This window comes from Terrapene carolina, unplaced genomic scaffold, assembly GCF_002925995.2.
Source record: "Terrapene carolina triunguis isolate 2854851 unplaced genomic scaffold, T_m_triunguis-2.0 Scaffold85, whole genome shotgun sequence".
Classification (NCBI taxonomy): Eukaryota; Metazoa; Chordata; order Testudines; family Emydidae; genus Terrapene; species Terrapene triunguis.
In genome coordinates, this window is record NW_020664436.1 from 19,991,094 (window position 1) to 20,015,806 (window position 24,713).

At 40.4% G+C, this 24,713-nt stretch overlaps 1 protein-coding gene across 1 annotated transcript; it reads right to left on the reverse strand.

Moving 5' to 3' along the window:
• Positions 1-3,308: 3,308 nt before the first annotated feature.
• EDARADD (EDAR associated death domain) lies at positions 3,309-24,709 on the reverse strand. The gene is made up of 6 exons (XM_024198482.2): positions 24,629-24,709; positions 18,393-18,451; positions 16,392-16,431; positions 12,933-13,021; positions 7,112-7,157; positions 3,309-4,137 (listed from the first exon to the last, which is right to left on the reverse strand). Exons 1-6 carry the CDS (start codon positions 24,657-24,659, stop codon positions 3,761-3,763), a joined length of 642 nt encoding a protein of 213 aa, XP_024054250.1. The 5' UTR covers positions 24,660-24,709; the 3' UTR covers positions 3,309-3,760.
• Positions 24,710-24,713: the final 4 nt, after the last annotated feature.

A 24,713-nucleotide genomic window follows, 5' to 3' on the forward strand; every position in this document is an offset into this window, starting at 1 on the left:
TTTCACACCTCTCTAGTCCCAATCTAGAAAAGCTGCAGCAGCGTTAAACATTCCCTCTGTTCTCACTGTCTATTTATATCCTTATCTTATCTTTCATGAGAAAGGAGGAAAGGGATGTGCTTCATAATATTGCAGTGATGATGCATGCTGATGAGAATAAGACAATATTTGTTGCAAGCATAGGTAGTCTAGAGTCCACACCTCTGATCTAAACATTTTTTCAGTACAAAGCTACTTGCTGGTATTTTGGTGGTACACAATGATTGTTGGATTTGAGTACTTCAACACCAACCATCTATAAATCTGTATTCTTTTAAAAGTCTTTTTGCTTACCCTAAGAAATGAAAACAAATACAATAAAATTCAACATCTAAGGTTTGTTATTTTTTCTACTAACATAGTATACATTATAACAGAGATATGAAACATATTCCAAGGCTGATCAGACTAATGTCTTGTAGACATGGATATTCAAGTATGAAAATATTTGACGGGTCTAACCCAGTTCATGCCATATCAAGGATAAAAACATTAAATAAATCCTATTATGTCAACTATAGTAATAATGAGCAACGACAGGTGTAATAAAGTTTAAGGCTAACCTTTTCAAACCAAGCTGCTGAAAGTTAAACTAAATTCATGCTTGGGCTCGTAAATAAAAGTGGTCTTCTCTTCAGAGGTGCAGAACACCTGCAGCTTGTACTGACTTCAGGGAGAACTTCAAAGGCTCAGAACTTGAGCTAGTTGGGAAAATGGGGAGTGTTTTCCCCCAGTGGAAAATTTTGATTAAATGAGATTTGTTTTTCTTACAAAATTTCCATGGAAAAACTAGTATTTCTGATGAAAACTGAAATATTTTGATTTGGAAATACCAATGCTGTGCCTCATGCTCCCATTCTCAATAAGTCAAGCTCCCTGGTTGGACTACATCTCCCATGATACACCACATTGTTCTAGGTGAGAAGAGGCAGTCCATCATGGGGGTAGAACAGCGGTTCTCAAACTTTAGCAACGCGAGGACCACCATTTTGATTTTAAAATTTCCAGGGACCCCCAAGCCCCCACCCCCGCTCAGCGCTTGCCCCACCCATTCTGCAAGCCCCCCCCCCGCCCGTTGCTCACTTTCCCCCACCCTCACTCACTCTCACCAGGCTGGGGCAGGAGGTTGGGGTACAGGAGGGGGTGCAGGCTCTGGGAGGGAGTTTGGGTGTGGGAAGGGGTGCAGGCTCTGGCTGGGTGGGGCTAACCTTGGGTGGTTCTCGAAAGTGACTGGCGCATCCCTCTGGCAGCGGCTCCTAGGCGGGGGGGCCAGGCGGCTCCATGCACTGCCCCTGTCTGCAGGCTTTGCCGCCCCCCAGCTCACATTGGCCACAGTTCCCAGCCAATGGGAGCTGAGAAGTTGGCTCTCAGGGCAGGGGCAGTGCACAAAGACACCCAGACCCTCCACCCTAGGGGCCGCAGGGACATGCCAGCCATTTCCAGGAGCGGCGCAGAGCCAGGGCATGTAGGGAGCCTGCCTTAGTCCCGCTGCGCCGCCCCCTCTCCTGAGCACACTCCATCCCTGCTCCTTCCCCTCCCTCCCAGTGCCTCCTGCAGACCGGGGAACAGCTGGAGAGGAGGAGGAGGTGATCAGCGGTAGGCCCGCAGACTCCCTGGAGTGCCCTTGGGCACCCCCAGGGATCCGTGGACCCCAGTTTGAGAAACGCTGGTGTAGAACGTCATGGGAGATTAAGCCTGGCTGGGGAGCTTGACCCATAGAGGCAAATAGGAGCAGGAGGTGCTTGAACTACAACTCCCATGATGTACCACAGCAGCATTTCACATTCAAAATATTTTGGTTTTCTGCTAAAAACTTCTCACTTTTCGAACATTCAGGTTTTTCAATGAAAAAAAAATCACGGTTTTCTTGCGGAAAGCAGATACTTTTCATGAAAATTAATTTAGTCAATAATCCAATTTGCCATCCAAAAAACAGTTTTTATGGAAAATTTGACCCTTCCTACTCAGACTCTGAAATCAGGTCACTTTATTCTCATCTTTATTGAAGTCAGTACAACACCACTGATTTATGCTGCCTGCAAATCTGGCCCCTAGGTTTGAAAATTATGGCCTTTACCTCTAGCTGCTCAGTAACCACCCCCACTGATATAAAATATACTCAGAATAATATGCATTAGGCCTTGTGTTGTCCTGAAGTAGGGATCTCAACGCACAATCCCTCTTTTTGTTTCACTCCTCTTTGATGCAGAAGTTTAGTGATTATTCCAAATTTATGAAACTAAACAGTACATGAGCCATAAACCCATCCTAGATTTTGCCTGTGTTTTGGTACATTGGTATATATAGCAAAATAATGGTGGACAATGTACTAACTCAAGATGCTTTAGTTAACATAAAAGAATGTCTAAAACTACTTGAATAGTATTACTAAATGGTTAACAGCATTCTCATAATTCTTGTTGTGACACTATAGCAATAAGTGCTCTGTTGTAACACTGATTTTTCAAACTGACTTTAAAATATTAGAACATATATTGTAAGAATTGTAGAGAAAAGAGCAATATCAATTATTGCTAATCCTTTCTAAAATACATTTTAAATTTAACCATTTAAATTCAAAGTAGCAACAAGACCAAATTCCTGGGGTGACTGATAAGTCTTAAACTCTCTTAAACTCTCCAGTAGCTATCCACACTCACTCCCTTAAGCCATTATGATGGCTTAAGTGGTACATAGGTGATGTGTTGTTTTGCAGGCAGGAAATGGTCTCTATGTAAAGTGTAAAATGGGTCAGCACACAGGACTGTTCTGTGATCTCTTCTAGAAAACCACAATCTTTGAACAGGAAAATCCTAGTGAGTACTATACTGAGGACGCTGTGGGTGAGGCTACAACTGTCTCCCCACCTCAAAACAAGAAGCATTGAGAAAAACAGATAAGAATCCTGCAACTGAATGTTTTCTTCAAAACTCTTGGAACTCATTTTTAATATAAAGCATTTTCTTAAATGCTTTTTTGTCCCCAACTCTTGTGGGCCTTGGAAATTCTCTCTGAATTCAATGTGATTTCTTCCATAATCAATATATAATTCTAATGTAGTAGAATTATACAACAGTTTCATTTAATGTCTTATTTTTTTATAAAAGAGTATCCAAATGAATTTTTTGCAAAATGGGGTATTCAAACATCATAATAATCCAATAATGCAAATACAAAGTGATGTTGGAAACACATGAGGTGTTCCTATACCAAAAATATTTAAACCCTTTTAACAGATCCTTTTATTCCTCCTGTTAGGGCTTGAAATATTACCAGACACCTACTAAGTAGAAGCTGATATGAAAGATAGGGGCAGGGTTACCAATGAGGTAGGGGCAATGGTTCAAGCGTCTTGGCTGCTGATCAAAACTTTACAAATCAACAGCAGTGGGAAACTGACATTCTTGTCAGTTTCACTCCTTCCAAGGTTCTAAATTTCAAGAGTCATATTGCTGGATGCTGTGTCATTTTCACTCTCCTGCTTGGGAAATGTATGAGCAGTGGAGAAGACTTAAAATGTTTGTAGACTCAGGAAGACAACTCTGTATTAGTAATATCCTGTTCACATTTGGAAGGTCATCTTTGCTTGGAATACATATATAATAAAAGCTTGCATTCTGCATAAACTGATGGTATGTGCCCTTTCACTGACAAGGAAAGCTTCCCTCTCACTAGTGGTAATTAGACAAGTAAATTTTTCAAGCTAACAATTTTCTTTGACCTAGAAGTGATTCTGATAGGTTCCATTCCCTCTCTTTGGCCATTCTTCCTCCACCCACTTCAGCAGCACTTTCACAACATCAATTCTTTGATATAATTTACACAGATCAATTAATTGTTCCACAGTCCGGTCACTGTTCCGCAACAAAAATTCCAACGTAGGGCTTTGTTGTTTCTGTTCCAGGAAACACAATTCATCATAGGTCATTCCCCATTTGCTTGCAAAATTTCTCCAGTTTTTTACTGTAGGGTGGCATGGATCCAGCTTTATCCTCATTGTGTACAACAAGTCCTCGTCATTGAGCAAGTCGCTGATGGTTGGAGCACGACACAAACATAAGGAGCAGGTGCCATTTTCTTTGCAGGAGCTCCTCATATCTACAATTATAAACATTACATTGAACGGTTAGAATCTGTTCTATTTTCCTTGGCTTCTTTTTATGGCACAAACCCTCAGGCACTGCTGAAGAATATCATGTTATTAGAACTATTTCTGAAATAATAATGGGGATTTAAAGTGTCTTTCCCTATTGAATTAAACTACTTTTAATTTTTGTTATGTTTTTCTTTACTGTAAACTGAAGATAAAACCAAACAATAATAATTTTTAAAATATACACATTCATTTATAACAAGGGTGTCAAACTGATTCCACTTTTCACTATGATGTGTGGGCTGGGCTACATGGCCTGAAGAATTCCCTTTGCTTTATGGAAATTGCCATAACTTTCAATTGCACAGCCAGCAGTGCTATGCAGAAAGGATCTCTGTTAACATCTCATCTAGATAAATGTTACGATTATGTTGGTAGATGTCACAGCCTGGCTTAGTGCATCCAAAATGCCATCTTTATAATAGTACCGACTTAAGAAAATATTTGACAGTCTTCTTTTAGTAAAGATTCTCTCTGCTAATGGACACACACAAAGCAAATGCTTAATATTTCCAATGATACAAAAGTGTACCTTTCTGTTGTGTTCTATGAAGGGAGATTATTTCAAATATATGTAACAGGCAAATGCTTAGAAAAGTATTCACTTTGAATGGTATTCCTATTTTCCTCATACAATTATAGAGCTGGCTGAAGCTCAATGAATTACTTTCTGGATATGAAAGTATGGTAGTGAAATATTCTTTATCATATGACATCAGAGATTGCCATTTAAAAGTCTTCCAAAAAGAATCAAAAGGGTCCTAGAGAGACACTAAAAATGTAACTTCTATTAGTTAGCCTAGAAGAAGGCAAAAGCCAGCATTAGTAATATCGACCTGCAAATACTTTTTATTAGGCCTTACTCCTTCAATCAGGCCTATTGTGTGAAAGTATTCTAGACACTTCTTCAACAGTTAGGCTTTTGGGGGGAAATGGGTAAACCTTTAACTTTGCCATGTAATGGATGAAGAAAGAGAGAAGCCCACAATGGTCAAACTGACACTACAGCAGAAAAGTGCATAATGTGCACAGCTTATAACCACTTGACCTTTTAAAACTTCTGTTTACCATACAAGTTTGAAAGAGGAATATAAAACCAACCATATTCAAATTAAGTCTGGAAAAAAGGATGCTGTAAGAGGAAGTATTAATCAAAAGACTGATGGAAATAGTGAGTACACAATATCAAGGATTGGTTTAGTTACAATTAGAATAGGAGACGTGAATGGTTTCTAACTATAAAAGGGCAAATCATGTATTCAAAAACCCCTACTCTCATAGATAACACACTTGTTAATTCTTTTCTATGTTTAAGGAAGTCCCCAGAGCTGATCTGTGTCTGTGTCATTCTGCAGTTGGGTATGGCCCTGCCTGTGTGTACTGGAGGAGGCTTAATAGCCTGGCTCAGCCAGACAGGTCAAAAGGGTGCCCAGGCTGGCAGAACAGGCAGGCTCAGTGGTATCTCAGCACATTGGGTGGCACCTTAAGGGGTCCAATATGTCACAGTGTGCAGCAACAGTTTTATGAGAATGCATAGTCTCCCATGGAGGGGACGCACAAACTCTTGTGACATACAATCACAGAAATGTAGGGCTGGAAGGGAGCTGGAGAGGGGGAGGGATAGCTCAGCGGTTTGAGCATTGGTCTGCTAAACCCCAGGTTGTGAGTTCAATCCTTGAGGGGGCCATTTGGGGATCTGGGGCAAAAATCTGTCTGGGGGTTGGTCCTGCTTTGAACAGGGGGTTGGACTAGATGACCTCCTGAGGTCCCTTCCAACCCTGACATTCTATGATCAAGTGCAGCCCCCTGTGCTGAGGCAGGACTAAGTGAACCTAGACTATCTCTGACAGGTGTCCTTTGGTCTGGGATGGGTGACAGGGAATTGATTGCTTGATGATTACCTGTTCCGTTCATTCCCTCCGGGGCACCTGGTATTGACCACTGTCAGCAGACAGAATACTGGGCTAGATGGACCATTGGTCTGACCCAGTATGGCCATTCTTATGTCTATCAAACCTTTTTTTTAAGAACCTCCAATGATGGAGATGCCACAACCTCTCTTGGAAGCTTATCCCAGAACTTAACTACCGTTATATTACAATTTTTTTCCTCAGAGCTAACCTAAATCTCCCTTGCAGAAGATTAAGCCCATTACTTCTTGTCCTACCTTGAGTGGACATGGAGAACAATTGATCACTATCCTTTTGATAACAGCCCATACCACATTTGAAGATTGCAATCAGGCCCCCTCAGTCTTCTTTGCTCAAAACTAAACATGCCCAGTTTTTTTAAACGTTTCCTCATAGGTCAGGTTTTCTAAATCTTTTATCAATTTTGTTGCTGTCTTCTGGACCCTCTCTAATTTATTTAAATCTTTCCTAAAGTGCAGTGCTCAGAATTGGTCACAGTACTCGAGCTGAAGCCTCACTAGTGCTGAGTAGAGGGAGACATCTCTGCTTTCAGGCATTCCATAAGGCCTTGCAGGGTTTTTTTAAAGCTAAATATAAAGATATATAAGTAATACTGCTGTCCTTGTGATGAAGTCAATGGGCCAAATCCTGCTCACTTTTTACTCAGGTATGAGCAAACCTAACTCCATTTGACCTAATTGAAGTTCTGGCTGTGCAGAGAATGCATTATTGGCCCCTAACGTAATTTCATCACATTCTGCTGTGTGTGCTCAGTGAGGTGAATTGCTCTTGTCAATTTCTTTTTGATGAAGTTTGTAGCTATCTATAAATCAAATAAACTTCTGGCACTATACCTTGCATGGAATATTAAAAGCAAAAGAGAGAAGCTTCATATTCTGGGTCCCCAAGCCTTTCTAGGTAATTCTAAACATCATCCTCACCAAGACTTTTCTGAAGAAAATCTATCAAAAAATAACTGCATACATATATGGTAAAGCCAATAAATTACCTGAAAGTGATTCTCCAGTATTGTTTTGACTATCACTCTCTTCTGGCTACAAACAAAAGTAACCTTGAATTAAAATCATGTATTCAAATAACACGTAATAACTTTATTGATCTAGTTTACCAAGTGGAGAGTCCGTTTAGAAAGATACTGATGTAACTGATTAATTGAGCAGAAAATACTTTTTGTGTGTGTCTGTGTTTCCTGACAATTTGCAAACTTTTTATGCATCATATTTACATTTTGACTCATCCTATGATCATAGAATCATAGAATATCAGGGTTGGAAGAGACCTCAAGAGGTCATCTAGTCCAACCCCCTGCTCAAAGCAGGACCAACCCCAACTAAATCATCCTAGCCAGGGCTTTGTCAAGCCGGGCCTTAAAAGCCTCTAAGGACGGAGATTCCACCACCTCCCTAGGTAACCCATCCCAGTGCTTCACCACCCTCCTAGTGAAACAGTGTTTCCTAATATCCAACCTACACCTCCCCCACTGCAACTTGAGACCACTGCTTCTTGTTCTGTCATCTGCCGCCACTGAGAACAGTCTGGATCCATCCTATTTGGAACCCCCCTTCAGGTAGCTGAAGGCTGCTATCAAATCCCTCCTCACTTTTCTCTTCTGCAGACTAAATAATCCCAGTTCCCTCAGGCTCTCAACGTAAGTCATGTGCCCCAGCCCTCTAATCATTTCCATTGCCCTCCGCTGGACTCTCTCCAATTTGTCCACATCCCTTCTGTAGTGGGGGGGACCAAAACTGGACACAATACTCCAGGTGTGTCCTCACCAGTGCCAAATAGAGGGGAATAATCACTTCCCTCGATCTGCTGGCAATGCTCCCACTAATATAGCCCAATATGCCGTTGGCCTTCTTGGCAACAAGGGCACACTGCTGACTCATATCCAGCTTCTCATCCACTGTAATCCCCAGGTCCTTTTCTGCAGAACTGCTGCTTAGTCAGTCGGTCCCCAGCCTGTAGTGGTGCATGGGATTCTTCCGTCCTAAGTGCAGGACTCTGCACTTGTCCTTGTTGAACCTCATTAGATTTCTTTTGGCCCAATCCTCCAATTTATCTAGGTCATTCTGGACCCTATCCCTACCCTCCAGCATGTCTACCTCTCCCCCCAGCTTAGTGTCATCTGCGAACTTGCTGAGGGTGCAATTCATCCCATCATCCAGACCATTAATAAAGATGTTGAACAAAACCAGCCCCAGGACCAACCCCTGGGGCACTCCGCTTGATACCGGCTGCCAACTAGACATCGGGCCATTGATCACTACCTGTTGAGCCTCACAATCTAGCCAGCTTTCTCTCCACCTTATAGTCCATTCATCCAATCCATATGTCTTTAACTTGCTGGCAAAAATACTGTGGGAGACCGTATCAAAAGCTTTGCTAAAGTCAAGATATATCACATCCACTGCTTTCCCTATATCCGCAGAGCCAACTATCTCATCATAGAAGGCAATCAGGTTGGTCAGGCATGACTTGCCCTTGTTGAATACATGTTGACTGTTCCTGATCACCTTCCTCGCCTACAAGTGCTTCAAAATGGATTCCTTGAGGACCTGCTCCATGATTTTGCTGGGGACTGTAGTTCCCCGGGTTCTCTTTCTTCCCTTTTTAAAATATGGGCACTATATTTGCCTTTTTCCAGTCGTCCGGGACCTCCCCCAATCGCCATGAATTTTCAAAGATAATGGCCAATGGCTCTGCAATCACATCAGCCAACTCCCTCAGCACCCTTGGATGCATTAGATGATATAGGGTTAGTGTTTTAAACAGTTCTTGCACTGACCTATCATTTTCACTCTTGGTAGTGACAGGTTTATACTAAACTATTTGTGAACAAGAACAGAAAAGAACTGTAACTATAAATCCCTGCTGATCGGCCTTGGGGTTGCTCCCACAGAAATTCATGACAGTAGTTGATAACCTGTTAAGTGAAGACATCTACAATCTTCAGGCTAATTTCACTTCTCAGTTACACCAGTACAAATTGGGAGTAACACCTTACTGTTACACTGGTGTAAGTGACCCCAGAATCGGACCTTTTGGTTATAGCCATGTTGAATATCAGAAAACTGTTGAACGACTCACTATCCTTATGATTATGCAGTACCACACTCCATCTTGTGTATTTGGAATAGTTCACACTCTCTCTCCCATGCTATCCTGGCTTCTTTAATTTTCCTTAATGACATTTTATTGATATTAGTTCATTAAAGTACTCAGTGTTTGAAAATGGTAGGTTGGGCAATGTACAACTGTTTCAAAGTGACTTCCTGGCATATAGGCATGAAATATTACTGCAGAATTGCAATTAAGAGTCACTATCGTGCCATAATCATGGGGGTGGGGGGAAGTCTTTAGGACTTTTGTATAGAGTACCTACAGTCTTTCAGTGATTTAGATTGTTTGACTTAGAAGATTTCCATGCCCCATTTTTTTTATTAGAGGCTGGGCCAGACCCTCAGCTGGCCCACTGTCTGTTACATGCAACAATAAGGGATTGTTCCACTGACTCTATGGAATTTAAAGGAGCTTCTTTAAAGGATTTTTATATATAGGAAATAGTTCTAGACAAGGGCTGGAATTGACTATTTCTGCTGGCTCAGTTCAAAACCTTTTTTCTTTTGAAGCTAATGTGCACTCAACTGCTTTTTGTCAGCTAATTAAATGTAGAGAAAATAATGTAATAGTTTGAGGTGACAACATGTGTTGTTGAAACATCTATATTCCTTGAAAGCAACATCTATCACCCAAAGGAAGGCACTATGACCCTGTGGCTAAGGCAAACTAAAATGAGTGAGGGAGTAAGAAGACATGGGTAGCTGCCCTCACTCATTGGGCGGGTGCGAGCCCAGATGAAATGTCTTTCCTTTATTGAAGATGAACGCAGAAAGGGTTTTCCCCCTTAGACAAGTGCAATAAAATACAGCTGACTTTTGTATAGTGTCATTCATTCAAAAGTATCAAAGAACACTTCACTGCATCTTGCAGGCTGTGTGTGCAAATACAAGTAAACTGTATAGGTTACAATACATCATAACAAGATGCCCTATTCCTACTGACACTTACTGTATTATTAAATCCACTACAAATAGTTGTGCTTGGAAGGATTAGATTATTATTTGTAAATGTCAATTTCACCATAGATACACAAACTGACAAATATATTTCCATTGATAAAAATCAAAATTTACAGATAGGTAAAGAAAAAAAATGCTGCTTGAGAACTTATTCCAGTTTCATTTAAGGATATTTATTTTTTATATTTTCACATGCGCTGTTGCCAATCTGGATTTTAATGGTTATAAAACTATAATTTTTTGAATCTCGCATCTATTGTCATTACATAATTTTTGTTTGACCCTCCCAATTGTCTGGCACACACCCCATCACTTCCCACAACTGTTAAAATATAAATCCATAAAAATTTAAAAATGCTTAAAATAATCATTGATATTGTACATCAAAATTAAAAAAAAATATATTTTTGCAAAGCATACAAGCAGTATAGGTAGTTTCAGCTGATGTGGTGAACACATTCACACACATGATCTAATCTAATTACGGGGGAAGGTAAATTTGTCTAAAATATTCTATCAAAAATTCCCCACATTTCCCACAAAAGGGAACATTTGCATGCTGTTTTCACTATCTCCCCTGCCACACCCACTGCTGCAGTGGGCCAGATGGTCACAAATGCAGAATAGTTTACAGATGTTTGCATTCTCTAATACACAATTTTCCACATCACAAAACTATCAGAGTGTTTGGTACTTGCTCAAGAAAGGTTCAACAATGGTGCACCTCCCATCAAAGTAAGAGGAAAGTACTTGCCATCTTCTCCAAGTACTTTCCTCCTCTTACCAGCATCATTTCAGTTGTAGCTAGATAGAATGTGAGCCCAGGGCTTTTCATTCAGCAGCTTCTAACTCAGGACTTTGAACAATGACTATCTAAAAACATTGGTCAGAACTGGATGTCTTGCTCTTGAACATGGAGATCATTTATGGTCATATTATGATATGAATCTGGTTCAGAAGTGTCTATGAGAAAGTCAATAGGTGTTTGATGTATAGGAATTGCAGTTTTGCCAACCCAAGCATTGAAAAATTGAGTCTGGCTAAAAATCTGGAGAGCATGTTAAAAATCATGAGATTTTTTTTTAAATATTTAATTTGGGTTCTTTTATTTGTCTTATGATTTCTGAGCCGTTAGAGTACACTCAAGTATGTTTTCATATTTTTTTCCTGCAAACATGAGGCCTCAAATCTATTTTTTTAAATGAGAGCTGAGATACTCATGTAAGTGCTTTCAGAAACTGGGGTTTTAACATCAAAAATCTCAAGACTCATGATCAAATCATGACAGTTGGCAATGGTAGGACTGCGACTGTATGGGCAAAGAAAGAAGTAAAGTTTTATTTCCCGTGGACTCAGAGTCCTGATTTTTTGTTTAATAAAAAAATATTTCCATGTAAACTATAGGATTTTAGCCGTTCAGCTACCTTCCACTTATCAACTCTGAAGCACAGAGGCTTATCCAACATCACTTTGTTGCAAAGATATGTAACTCTCCATAAAATATTGCTATTTAACAGGACTATTTTATTGCCCACTAATTAAAAAAACAACTGCAAATGTAAACAAAGCTATACATTTGTCTTATGCGTGTGCAGAGGGACCAGAAGAACAAGCATACCCTCCAGGCAAGATAGGGTTTTAGAGGGCCCTACAAATCTAAGTACAGTGAAACAGCTGTATAGTTAAGTGTTTTGTCACTATAAAAAGCCTTCATTATACCCAGTTTCAGTATAATAGAAGAGGGACTCTCAGACAACAAATTCTCTCCACTTCATGATAAGAAATTACTGCTTTCTCCCCATGAGATAGTGCCAATCTGTCTTCTCCTCCTTTGCTCAACCCAAAAGAGAAAATCCCCAGGAATTCAGCCTGTAACACTATCTGGTAAGTGATAACTGTGACATGCCAATGGAATTTGCACAGTGTTGCTCATTTACAGTGGAACATTAGAATGAAGCTTCACTGTGGGAAAAATACTATCCCAAAGTCCATGTATAAGGACTTGATGCAGGGGAGAAATAATTTCCCTGCTTCCCAACCCCAACTCCAAAGCTGCTCTGCAGTAACCACTGCCCTGGTTGCAAACCCCACCAAGGGGAGGTGAAGGCTGGAGGAAAAAATTATGGCTCTGTATAGCTGTGAATCCACTAGCCCTGTTTTTAATCTTATCCCCCATACCAGTGTGAAAGGAATTCTGGTAGAACTGGATTCTGCAGCATGCACCCTGCCTGGGCTCCAGGCTCCCTGCCCACTCAGCACAGTGGAACAACATCTGTTCTGCCGCAGGCTGAGTGCGGATGGCGTGTGGGGGCAGGATTTGCCCTTGTCAGAAGAGTTCATGCCTGGATACAAATTGAAGCAATTTTGGATTTCCACTGCACTATAAGTACAGTGTCACTAGAACTAGGTTCACTGTGAACAAAATTCAACCCTAAGCAGGGGAGTCAGCACAACACCTATGCACCACTCAAGTCCCACTTAAGCCCTTCAAATAGGGCTTACAGTGTGCATAGGCTGTGTGTACAGAGTACACTTCACCCAGCATTCTTAAATGGATATTCTGTGTCCAATCTCATTTTACTAAATGACTCCATGCGGTCTAGAGAAAGTTGTGATTAATATTAATAGCTTTCTTTCATCAACAAAAATAACTTTAACAGCTTAGTTTAATATGCACCCATGGGTTTCTCAAACAGATAATTTAAATTTGAAAAGCATTTCCCTTACCTGTTGTATTAGGCCAGAATCTGATGTAAGACTCCTGATGTTAATAGATGCTATTTCCAATGTAACTTTATCTGTTAGGTACTCCTCATCTAAGGCAAAGAGATTCTGAAATGTTGGTCTTTCACCCAAATATAAGCTTAAGTAACAAGACTCTCAAACAAAAATATGGCAGACTTCATACAAGTCTAACACACAAGATTTAATCCCATACGATAATGGGTCATTGGGAAATGTAAAATGGATTTAACATAATCTTAAATTGTTAATGACTGGACTGTGCAAATAGAAAGCACTATCAGAGATCAGACATCAGGGTATATGTAAAATGTTTACTCTGCATCTCCAACATGCTATTACTGATAGCAGGGCTACACTCTTCCTTCAGCAGATTGACCAGGAGCAGCACCAACATAGTGTTTACCTAGCCAATAAATCAAAGATAGCTGAAAAAGTGAAAGTACTTGACAGTCAACAAAACTTTTCTTTCTGCTTTGTTTTAATGACTTTCTAAAAATTCTCGATAGTCTGCCTTCTCTTCTCTCCATGTTTGGATTATGCTCATCCTGCTCAGGACCCTTCTGGAAGCACACGTACCCCGCCCCCCCAAGGTTTTACTCACTGCAACTTAAAAACTGTCTATACACCTTTGTGAGTATATAGACGTGGGTTGAAATTCACCCTTATGCAGAAGGACATGCAAAGGTAAATAGACAGCACAAAGTCTATTTACCTTTCATCTCCCATTTAGGCCCTCAAAATAGGACTTAAGTGATACATAAGCCTTTTGCCAGTTCCGCGCATAGGGTTGAATTTCACTCTGAGATAAGGCCCCTGTTCAGCAAAGTAGACCTCTACCCCGATATAACGCTGTCCTCGGGAGCCAAAAAATCTTACCGCGTTATAGGTGAAACCGCGTTATATCGAACTTGCTTTGATTCGCCGGAGTGTGCAGCCCCACCCCCCCGGAGCACTGCTTTACTGCGTTATATCCGAATTCGTGTTATATCAGGTCGCATTATATCGGGGTAGAGGTGTATTTCAACATGTGTTTAACTTTAAGCAAGTGTTTAAATCCATGTGTTAATTGCTCTGCTGACTCGGGATGAACTGCTGACTTGTGGCTGAAAGGAGGTTATCCTAGACATGTCAGAATCCTCCAAGACTCTTATAATGCTGAAAGGCTTTTTAGGGATAAAAATGCATATGAGTTTATTGTTCTCTCTAGCAATAAGACTCCTATTAAGAAACAGTGGAATGCCTTATATTTAAACAAAAAAAAGTAAGAATTTACTTTTCTTCTTTCACTTAGAATTTGCCATTATTTATTAGACCATTGATCCTTAAAATCCAATAGCCTGCCTCTGACAGCAGCTGATATCTGACAGACTCCTTATTTATTATCTTGAACAGGGTTCAAAAAAGAACTAGATAAGTTCATGGAGGATAGGTCCATCAATGGCTATTAGCCAGGATGGGCAGGGATGGTGTCCCTAGCCTCTGATTGGAAGAAGCTGGGAATGGGCAACAGGGGATGGATCACTTGATGATTACCTTTTCTGTTCATTCCCTCTGGGGCACCTGGCATTGGCCACTGTCGGAAGACAGGATACTGGGCTAGATGGACCTTTCGTCTGACCCAGTATGACCATTCTTACGTTAGGATTCAGTGGCAAAGAATTCAGCTGATATTACAAAATACAACCAACCAAATTTCACTTGGTCTATTCTTTTGGCTGTTGCCTCTAATATTTGGGTGAGGGAGTAACTATGATCAAAAAGTGAACTTGGAGGAAAAAAAATATACGGGCCTAATCCTGAAAGGTGATGAGTGCCCTCAACTCCCATTAAAGGTGCTCAACATCTTGCTGGATAAAGCCCTAAGATGTCATGTTAATTATTTTTAAACAAGGGGCCAGATCCCGTACTCTATTTAGATAAAATTTACATTAAAGCCAACTGGAATTTTCCCTAAATAACAACTAAAGAATCAGGCCATACACTGTATGAAGCAAACTCTTGTAACACATTTTATTCACTTATAGATTCAGCAACATTTATAAAACTGCTTTTTTTTTTTTTCTTTCTTCCCCATATCATGTTGAATAGTGATGAAAATTCAGGCTCTCGAGCAGACCAAGAGGCCAGTATCTAAGGAACGATCTAAGATTAACGTCATACAGTTTCCAAACCCACAACAGTGCTAGACTTTTGAGAAAATGAATTATAAGGAAAACTTGAGAATGCAGAAGTTAACAGAATATTAATAGGTGTTTCACATCACTTCCCATTCTCAGACAGGAAATGCTAAGCTCCATTAATGCTTTTATATCTTTACACTGATCATGATGAAATTTCCTTTCAACAGAAAATGCCACAATTTCCATTTCCCTTCAATTTTACTTATAATTTATTGTATTGAACATGTAGCATCAGATTTTAAACAGCTTTGAAACAGTTACATGTTTATTTATAAATTTGATTTTCTTTGGAGGGGAAGATACAATGAACTAATGCCATAAGAGTAAGAAAAATACAATTTAGATAGGAAAGCTATAGAGAAATTACCAAAATTTAAGAACATTTAAGAAAAACCACTTTGAAGAGGTGAGCAGTCTGCCTGCAACTGAACAGGTTCAAAGTACCATACCCTTCTCCCCTCCAATCTATTCCCCTTCTCTTGGTATCCTCAATGGCACCTCATTTCTATTGCTGGCTCCTTCCAGTCTCCTAAACAATCCTCCCTTGGAACTCCAGTTTTAGTTTACCCAGCTCATCAGTCTTTACCCTAACTTTTTCAACCTCTCTTCCCAATTGGATCCTGGATCCCTCCTCAGGCTTTACATGCATCATAGGATTCAGAACAATATGCTTGGAAGAGTAAACTGAGGCTCAAGGCACTCTCAGGGCATTCCTTGGAAGGAAGCCTGCAGCAGGGTCTGGGATGCAGAAATAAAGAAGAGGGAGAGGTCAAGGGAGCTAGTGTGGTAGAAGGATTAAAGGCTTAATGATGGAATTGGTTGCAGGGCTCAAGATTTCATCGGTGCAGGAGACCACTGGATATTTCTGGGCTCCCAAATGAATTTCTGATCACCTACAGACACACAGGTAACCCTCTCAAAGCCATTTTTCAAATATTTTTATTTCCCTCTAATCTGAGTTCTGAATCCTTTTTTCCCATCCCCCCTCTTTGTGGCATTGGCTTATCATAGCTTCCTTCAAAGTTGAGAAACAAGATCTTCTGTTGATATAATCGGCTTTTAGACCAAAGCTGAGCTCAGACGGCAAACACCAGAGGTAACATTAATAACAGACTTTTTAAAAAAATTTGTTACACTGCATAAACTTTTACAATGTAAAAATACAGAACAAATTAATAGAATATTTCTTATACCTATGGTTTTATTACATGTACTACAATAATGTACCAGATTTATAATAGCTGGAGTTTGCTGTGCTTACCTTTAGGTAGCCGTGTATCCTGGACAGGATACTTTTCTCTCTGTCCAAAAAGACCAAGACATATGTTTGTTATTTCTGGTACTTGATAAAAAGTACATTTGAAAACTTTATAGTTACCACTATGCCTTTTTAAAATGGCATTTAAGTTCACATCAATATACTAATGAATCATTCGAGATGGGCCAAACAGATACTAACACAGGTAGTTTGGGGATTATTTACAATCCAAAATTATATTGTTTGTTGTTTTGCTGCAGTTTCTTGAAATGCAATGTGGTTTAGTAAACTAAGCACGGGACTGGGAGCCAAGACATTCTGAGTTTTAATTTTAGCTCTCTGCCAGTGGCCTCAATTTCTCTGGGTCAGATTCTCAGCTTACTAATGTGTATCAAGAGTAACTACAATAATAAAGATGGTCCCGTTATTACAAGTATTCTTACTAAAGAACAATCAAAGGTCTCTTCGTTTGAAAATTAAAATTAAAACCTGATTAAAATCCAAAACTAAAATACAGCTACCCAGTTTACGGACATATCTGCTGATTTACAACACAAACATATTCCGACTTCTAGGCTATAGTTTACTCAGAGACCTAGTAAGAGACCTCCCATGTTACCTCTAGCAGCATCTAAAGACAAGAAGACGCTTCCATCAGCTTTTTATAGAATCTCTCACCAAACAAATTAAAATCCTCCTCATTTAGAAACAAAATCATTTTTTAAAAAATAACTTGCATTTGTATCAGACAGACATCATAACTCTACCATAGTTGAAGATCACAGTCTTTATTTTAAGCAATCACAAACCACAAAATGGCAGTAATGACCCCATTCCTACATGAAGGTCTGCTAGCATGGACCTGTGCAAAGTCCCATTTATTTCAGTGGGACTTCACACGTGCTCAGGGGTTGGCACTAATGGATCACGATACAGGATCAGGACCTAAATTACTAAATTGATTTTCCCAAAAAAGCCACAGGCTAAGGTCAATATTTACACTATCCTCTCTGTTTTCTGCTGATACTTCGATACTAGGCTTCTGATTTGGAAGAAGTCACCCCTGGAAAGTAATAGTTTCCCCTCTCATTATTCATGTTGTTGCATGACAAATCCACAATTTACAAATAAGATAAGATACTTTTAAAAACATCCATACTGCTACATTATACACTAATCTACTCTGGGCTGCATAATACAATATATATAATCAGTTTCTTTTTTTATTTACTGTTACCTAAAGTAAACAACCTGGAGCCAAATTCAAAAAGTCCTCTTTAAGATTACAGAGTATTTAAATATTCTTTTTACCCAACATATTCCGTGTGACAGCATAAGATTTGCTTCTCCGAATATCTCAGGACACACCAACAAGGAAAAGCATGCAGTGAAGGTTGTAAATCTACTAGTCAGTAAAACATCTCTTCACTCAGTTCACCCCCACATCTGGCAGAGCCTCATTGTTTGTCACATGCATTTCTAATGCCTTATTTAGCTATCAGCCACAACATTTAAAGGAAGCGCTTAGACTATATATAAACAATAATTAAGTTTCTGGGGAAGATCTCATACCACTTTCCAGGGAGATGCACAGTACTATTATTACTGTTTGTATTATAGCATCACCTGGAAACCCCAACAGACGTCATGAGTCCATTGTGCCAGGCACTGTATAAGCACATAGTGAGAGAAAGTCCTGTCCGAAAGAGATTACAATCTAAACATGGGTTTCACCATGATTATTTATTGATTTATTCAAGATACATTTGATGTAATGATTCATTTTTTTTATTTACAACTGGGTTGAGGCTATTTACATAACATTTCAGTGCGTACAATGGTGTTAATTACCTAGTAGACAATCGTATATGTGCCTGGTTTCAGTCAATCATACTCTTGGGTTTTTGAGAGCATCCCAGAATTAAATAACTGTACAAAGCTATAAACTAAATACTAGATAACCAAGTATTAAAGTTACATTGGAACAAAACTAGACACACCTACCATTTCTAATGGAAAAGTGCTTGGATCTGTATCTTCCACGGGCTCTCTTGCAGCATGATCTGCCAGAAACAAATAAGCTTTTTCATTTTATGTTCCTCAAACTGTGTCTGTTTGATCACTCATGCACTTTCCTTCACCAGCTCACCAAGATGAAACTGTACATCAATTACGTAGGAGTTCATTTGCAATGGGAACTCGTCATAAAGTATAAAGGGTTAGTCACAGGTGCTAGCTGACAGATGAGAAATTCTATTCAACAACGTCATCAGAAGTTATAGCTCAGGGGTTCTCAAACTGGGGGGTTGGGACCCCTCAGGGGGTCATGAGGTTATTACATGGGGGGTCGCGAGCTATCAGCCTCCACCCCAAACCCCGCTTTGCCTCCAGCATTTATAATGGTGTTAAATATATAAAAAAGTGTTTTTAATTTATTAGGGGGCATTGCACTCAGAGACTTGCTATGTGAAAGGGGTCACCAGTACCCAAAAGTTTGAGAACCACTGTTATAGCTGATAACAGGTAGGTGCAAATACATATTTTACAGTATTATTTTAAAAAATATCATAAATAGTTCAACAATAAATAATTAAACCAGAAAACAGCTAAAATGGATAAAACATTCCTTTCTCGGAATAGCTGTACTCAGTTGTGCATTAGCGGCCTTCTCCAAACAGTGAAATACCTTGTATAGGAAATTAATAATTAAGAGGACTAATATAGCATTATAGTAACAGAATATAGCTCAAAACTTAATGGGAAAGTAAACTTGGACTAAAGATGAACTATATTTAGTGCTTCTGTTTTTCGGAGTTTATTAATTTCATTGGAGGAGTATTTTTAGCAATTTTTGAATTTTATGTGGATGTTCAAAAATTGAGATTTTGGGGGGCTTTCTCTCTATAATGAGTACTGTATACTGTAGTATATACTCTAGTGAGTAATCTCTCTATGATGTTCCCTAGTGCACTTTAATGCAATATTGTTTCAATCAGTACTATGTTAAAGCGCACTAGGGAACCATTAGTGTACATCAGCAGGATCTATTCTACGCAGACCCACTGTGGTTCCTGGCCAATGGGAGCTGCGGGGGCATCGTGTAGAGCTTCCCTGATTGTCCCTCCGCCTAGGGGCCGCAGGGACATGCCGGCCGCTTCCAGAAGCTGGGCAGAGCCGGGCAGGGAGCCTACCTTAGCCCCGCTGCACCGCCGACCAGACTTTTAACAGCCCGGTCAGCAGTGCTGACCAGAGCCGCCAGGGTCCCTTTTCAACCACGTTCCAGTCAAAAACCGGATGCCTGGCAGCCCTATCTATACCGCATTTGGGAGCAAGCCTTCCAGCCCTCGTTTCCAGACTTGTGCTGGTGGGGCTTGTGCTAGCGTGCTAAAAATAGCTGTGTAGACATTGCTTTGATGTTGCAGCGTGGGCTCTCAGGCCCCCGCAAGCGTGAGAGCCTGAGCTCCAGCCAAGCTGCAATGTCTACACAACTATTTTTAGCACGCTAGCACAGGCTCCACCAACACGATTCTTTGAACCCTGGCTGGGAGGGTTGCTCCCAGATGCAGTGTAGACATACCCTTCAAGGCCCAGTTAGCCTGGGAAGTGAATGACAAAGCTCATAATATAAACTCCGAGTTCTGTAGTGGCAATGAGTTGGATGGCCCCTGACATGTCTCCCAGAATACCGGACATTCTGGTATTTCCAGGAATGGTGTTGGTGGATGCATGTCCCCTGGAATGGTGGTTGAAGCATGAACGGATGTATGAATCATTAGCACATCTGGCACATAAATATCTTGCAACGCCAGCTACAACAGTGCCATGCGAATGCCTGTTCTCACTTTCAGGTGACATTGTAAACAAGAAGCAGGAAGCATTATCTCCTGCAAATGTAAACAAACTTGTTTGTCTAAGTGATTGGCTGACCAAGAAGTAGGACTGAGTGGACATGTAGGCTCTAAAGTTTTACATTGTTTTATTTTTGAATGCAGTTTTTTTGTACATAATTCTACATTTGTAAGTTCAACTTCCACGATAAAGAGATTGCACTACAGTACTTGTATGAGGTGAATTGAAAAATACGTTTGTTTTTTACAGTGCAAATATTTGTAATAAAAATAAATATAAAGTGAGCACTGTACACTTTGTATTCTGTGTTGTAATTGAAATTAATATATTTGAAAATGTTGTAAACATCCAAAAATATTTAAAATAAATGGTATTCTATTGTGGTTTAACAGCGCGATTAATCACACGATTAATTTTTTTTAATTGCATGATTAATCACAATTAATTTTTTTAATCGCTTGATAGCCCTAGTTTTTAATTAAAAGTGACATTTCTGGGCCTACTTTTGGTGACATAAGCTTTAATAATGACTGCATTTGTGACACTGGCAATAAGGAATTCAAATCAATTCAATGTGACTTTGCTGGCACGACAAGGTGTACAAGTGTTGCCAAAGTGCAAGAAAATATCAGAGATGAAGTAGGCCTAAAAAAATTGGGGCCATGGAAAAGGGCCACTGGATATTCCCAATCCATAGTTAGTTTTTTGGAGGGTCTGATTTTTTAACAATGTGCACTTGGAAAAGTAAGTGCACTTCTAAGTACCAAGCAGAGTTGTTAAGTAGATGCTACCATAACTGGCCTAACCAAAAAGGTGACAGGCTGCCTTGCATCTTTAAGAGCAGTAGAGAGCCAGGGCCAGCCAACCCCGTTCCAAGGAATGGCCCCTTGAAGTTACTTATGCATCAGAGGGCTCATACTGGCCTTACTTAAGAGACGCTTTTTTTTTTATTCGTAATGAAGTCCTTCTTGGTTCACAAATCCTCTCATTTATCCATATTCTTCCTCCTCCTATGTAAAAGCATTATATACTTGCAATGCTGCCAGGCCTGCCACTTGGAGAAATATCATTGCCTGCACTTCAGAAGACAGATTCTCCGCTGGTGTAAATCAACATAGCTCCCTGTCCCTAAGTTAAGTGTACTCTCCTTGCCACTCAGAGAAATGACAAACTCCTTGCTTAAACAGCGAATTCAGTGGAGTTGAAGGAAGTAATGTTTCTGGGTTGATGTAATTTCTAATACCATGGAAGATTTAGCAAGCATCCAGGTTCGTTAAGCAAGAAGGCAATGCTCTTCTGTTAAATGCACAAGCACTCATTTTGCATCGAGCCTGCTCAGGCTTCTGCAACTAGCTGGGCAAGGTCAGTCATAGCTCAGATATTAGCATTGTCATCGCCATTATTATTAATTATTTACAATACAATAACATCTAAAGACCCCAATGGCGATGGAGATCTCATTGTGTTAAATGCTGCACATACATAGTAAAAAGCAGTCCCTGTCCGGAACAGTTTACAACCTATAGAGATGCTACTATCAGTTATTTTCACAGCCAGATGTACTCTAGTAATATGATGTATTATGATGTAAGATCTTGCAAATTATGTAAGAAGTTTATTTCTCTATTTATTTAGAATTAGATTTATTTAGATTTTTCTTCTGATTAGCTCTTTCCAGTGACAGTTGTAAGGCACCTCAGCATTCTGAAGTGTGTTTACAGCTGCAAAGGATAATTGGTTACGCTGACATATTTTTTGACACATTTTTATCAGAGTTTAGAGTGTGTCATTTTATTTGAGTACCTTTTGCTGCCTTTAACATTATTTAGCTTTCAGAAAACCTCCTGTTTTAGCTATTGGGATTTCCGGAGTGCCAATTTTGTTTCAGATGTGTGGAATCCCATCCATTGATCCCTCTCCCCAGATCTGCTTTTGGCACTGGCAAGAAAAGCCTGGGATGAAATGACAAGAGCTGTGTGATAGTATCATTTTAAACAAATTTTTGAGAAGAATTCCCAAATGTAGCAAAGAGCGATACTTCTCTATTTCCACCAATGAACAAGTACTCTTGGTGAAAAGTAGCAGAGTTATATAATGGAAATAACATTTTTTCCACTTGCAAAAATTCTCTGTTGTGAAAAACACCAAATTATTTAAGAAGCCCCAGAAAAGCATTTAATGCTTTATCCCATGGGTTAGGGATAACTTGTCTGTATGACAAGTTTTAGTTTTCGGCCCTTTTAAAATATGTATATCTTAGACACTGAAAAGGGCCACTCCTGTTGATTCTCCTAGGTCATTTCTCTTCAGGACTATCAGCAACCAAAGATCAATATGACTACTTAATACAAATTTTTCTCGGACTCAAATAAATATGATCATACAAGAAAGAAAACAAATGGATTTTTATTATTCTCACTCCCTGTACTTCTTTGGACCACTATTGGCCAGAGGAAGATAGGTAGCTTCAAGGCTGAGGGCTTGTCTAATTTAAGAAAATTTGCACCACTGTAATCACATATATGTAGTTCCCTTCTTGTAATGTACCTCAAATGTAGACACTCTACACCAGCAGGTAGTGAAGCTTACACCATCTTAGCATAATTACCAAATTAAACTACACTGGTGTAAGCCCCCCTTTGTTTCAGTGTAACTACATCAATGTAATTAGACTAGTACAAATATTCTTAATGTCAACAAGCCCGGAGACATATTGCCCCAATAAACAATGAGGCTCTGATTAGGCAAATGGGGTCCAGAAATACCATTATAAACATGGAGCATTATATACAATTATACTGCAATGCATTACATTCTGCCTTTCGGTGAATCTGTTTACTTTTGGTGCTACATCTCTGTTTGTTACAAACGGTGTAAACTCTGCCACTGACTGGACAGAAGTTATTTAAGCTGAAATATTAAAAATCAGGTTTCTAATGGTATGCACTCAAATTCATATTTAAGTGCCAGTGGTCATTCAGTTTGAAGGTGTTGGCCTTAATCACTTCCTCAAGCCTTGGTTTGACTAGGATAAAAAAAAGTGTTTGTGAGGGAGGAGGTTAGATTGTATTAGCTAGCACAAACTAATATGTGTTCTAAACTCTAGTGTAGACAAGGCATGTTGTATTTCAGCATGTGCTAAATTCCACCAGCACAGAACAGGTTTAAATTTTATTAGAGAATATTTAAAAATAAATGGTACAAAAGATTTGAAGAGTCAGTTGTCGGTCATTGGGGGAACATACAGAGTATGGGGAGGATGTTGTTATGTCAGGGTTGGCAGCACACATAATACATACAGACTGTAGTGTCTCCAATGGGGGGGTGGGCGGTGGGCGAGATCAAGACACAGTTGGTAAGCGGTGTGGGTCAATCATCCACATAGGGGGTACAAATAGTCATGTTAGCTAACACAATTGGGTGTGGGGGGGACTCAAAGTCCTTCTTGTCTAGACAAGGCAAGGAGTCCTTAGTTAACTCCTATAAAACTGGTACAATGGGTTAAAAAATGCTAATACAACGAGATCCAGAATCCGCAAAACCTCCCTGGGGCAGGCAACTTTTTGGATCTCGTTGTAATAGACAGCTTGTGTTGTACCTTAGGGGTGCTGCCAGGTTTAATGTATTCATACCTGAGCTAATGAATCATAAAACACTTTGAGATCCTCAGCGGTGAGGGGCTATGCAAATGCAAAGAATCATTTTTAATATTCGTCCCAAACTCTCCTTCATACACAATGTGGGGAGAGGAGGAGGGCTTGGCGGCCTCCTCAAAAGCAGAGCGGCTTGCTGGGCTTACTTGTGCTAGCTTGAAAGTTTTAATAGGCAAAGTTTCCTGCGGGAGAAAATCTGGCAGCTCTGATCCCATCCCCAACGTGGCTAGGCTAAGAAGGGAGGGGAAAGCCCCTTGTACTGATCAGCTGTGCGCAGAGAACACAGCTCAGCACGCGAAACCCACACAGGGCTAGACACAGCGGAAGCCGCTGTGGGCGCTCTCCACTAAAGTGCAGGCACAGCAGGGAAGGAAAAGCCGCCCCGGCCCGAGCAGAGTAAGGGAGGGTCAAGGTCCATGCTGTCAAGTATCAGGGGGTAGCCCTGTTAGTCTGTAGCCACAAAAACAACAAGGAGTCCGGTGGCACTTTAAAGACTAACTGATTTATTTGGGCATAAGCTTTGGTGGGTAAAAAACCCACTTCTTCCTTGTTGTTAATGTCCATCTTCGGCGCTCCCGCTGCAGCTCCCAATGGACACTCCCTCCTCCAGCCCTGCCCCAGAGACCTGCCTCTAGAGCTGTCCTGGCCGCGCGCCGCACACGCTCCCACCCTGTCCCCCAGCCAGACTCCAGCGGGGCGCGCGCGCACCCTCCCTCCTGGGGGGAGTGGGGACTTTACCTTCAGGCAGAGGGTCCTGGAGAGAAGCCATCGGGTGGGTGCGGGGGGAGACTGGCAGCCGTGCCAAACGGAGGGTGAGGATTCG

Excerpts from the sequence above, each read along its gene's own strand:
- EDARADD (XM_024198482.2), bottom strand. The coding sequence starts at position 24,659 with ATGGCTTCTCTCCAGGACCCTCTGCCTGAAG. Across the intron at positions 16,432-18,392 it reads GCACTTTTCCATTAGAAATG|AGAGAAAAGTATCCTGTCCA; the intron begins GTAGGTGTGTCT and ends CTTTTTGGACAG. Across the intron at positions 7,158-12,932 it reads ATTCTGGCCTAATACAACAG|CCAGAAGAGAGTGATAGTCA; the intron begins GTAAGGGAAATG and ends TTTTGTTTGTAG.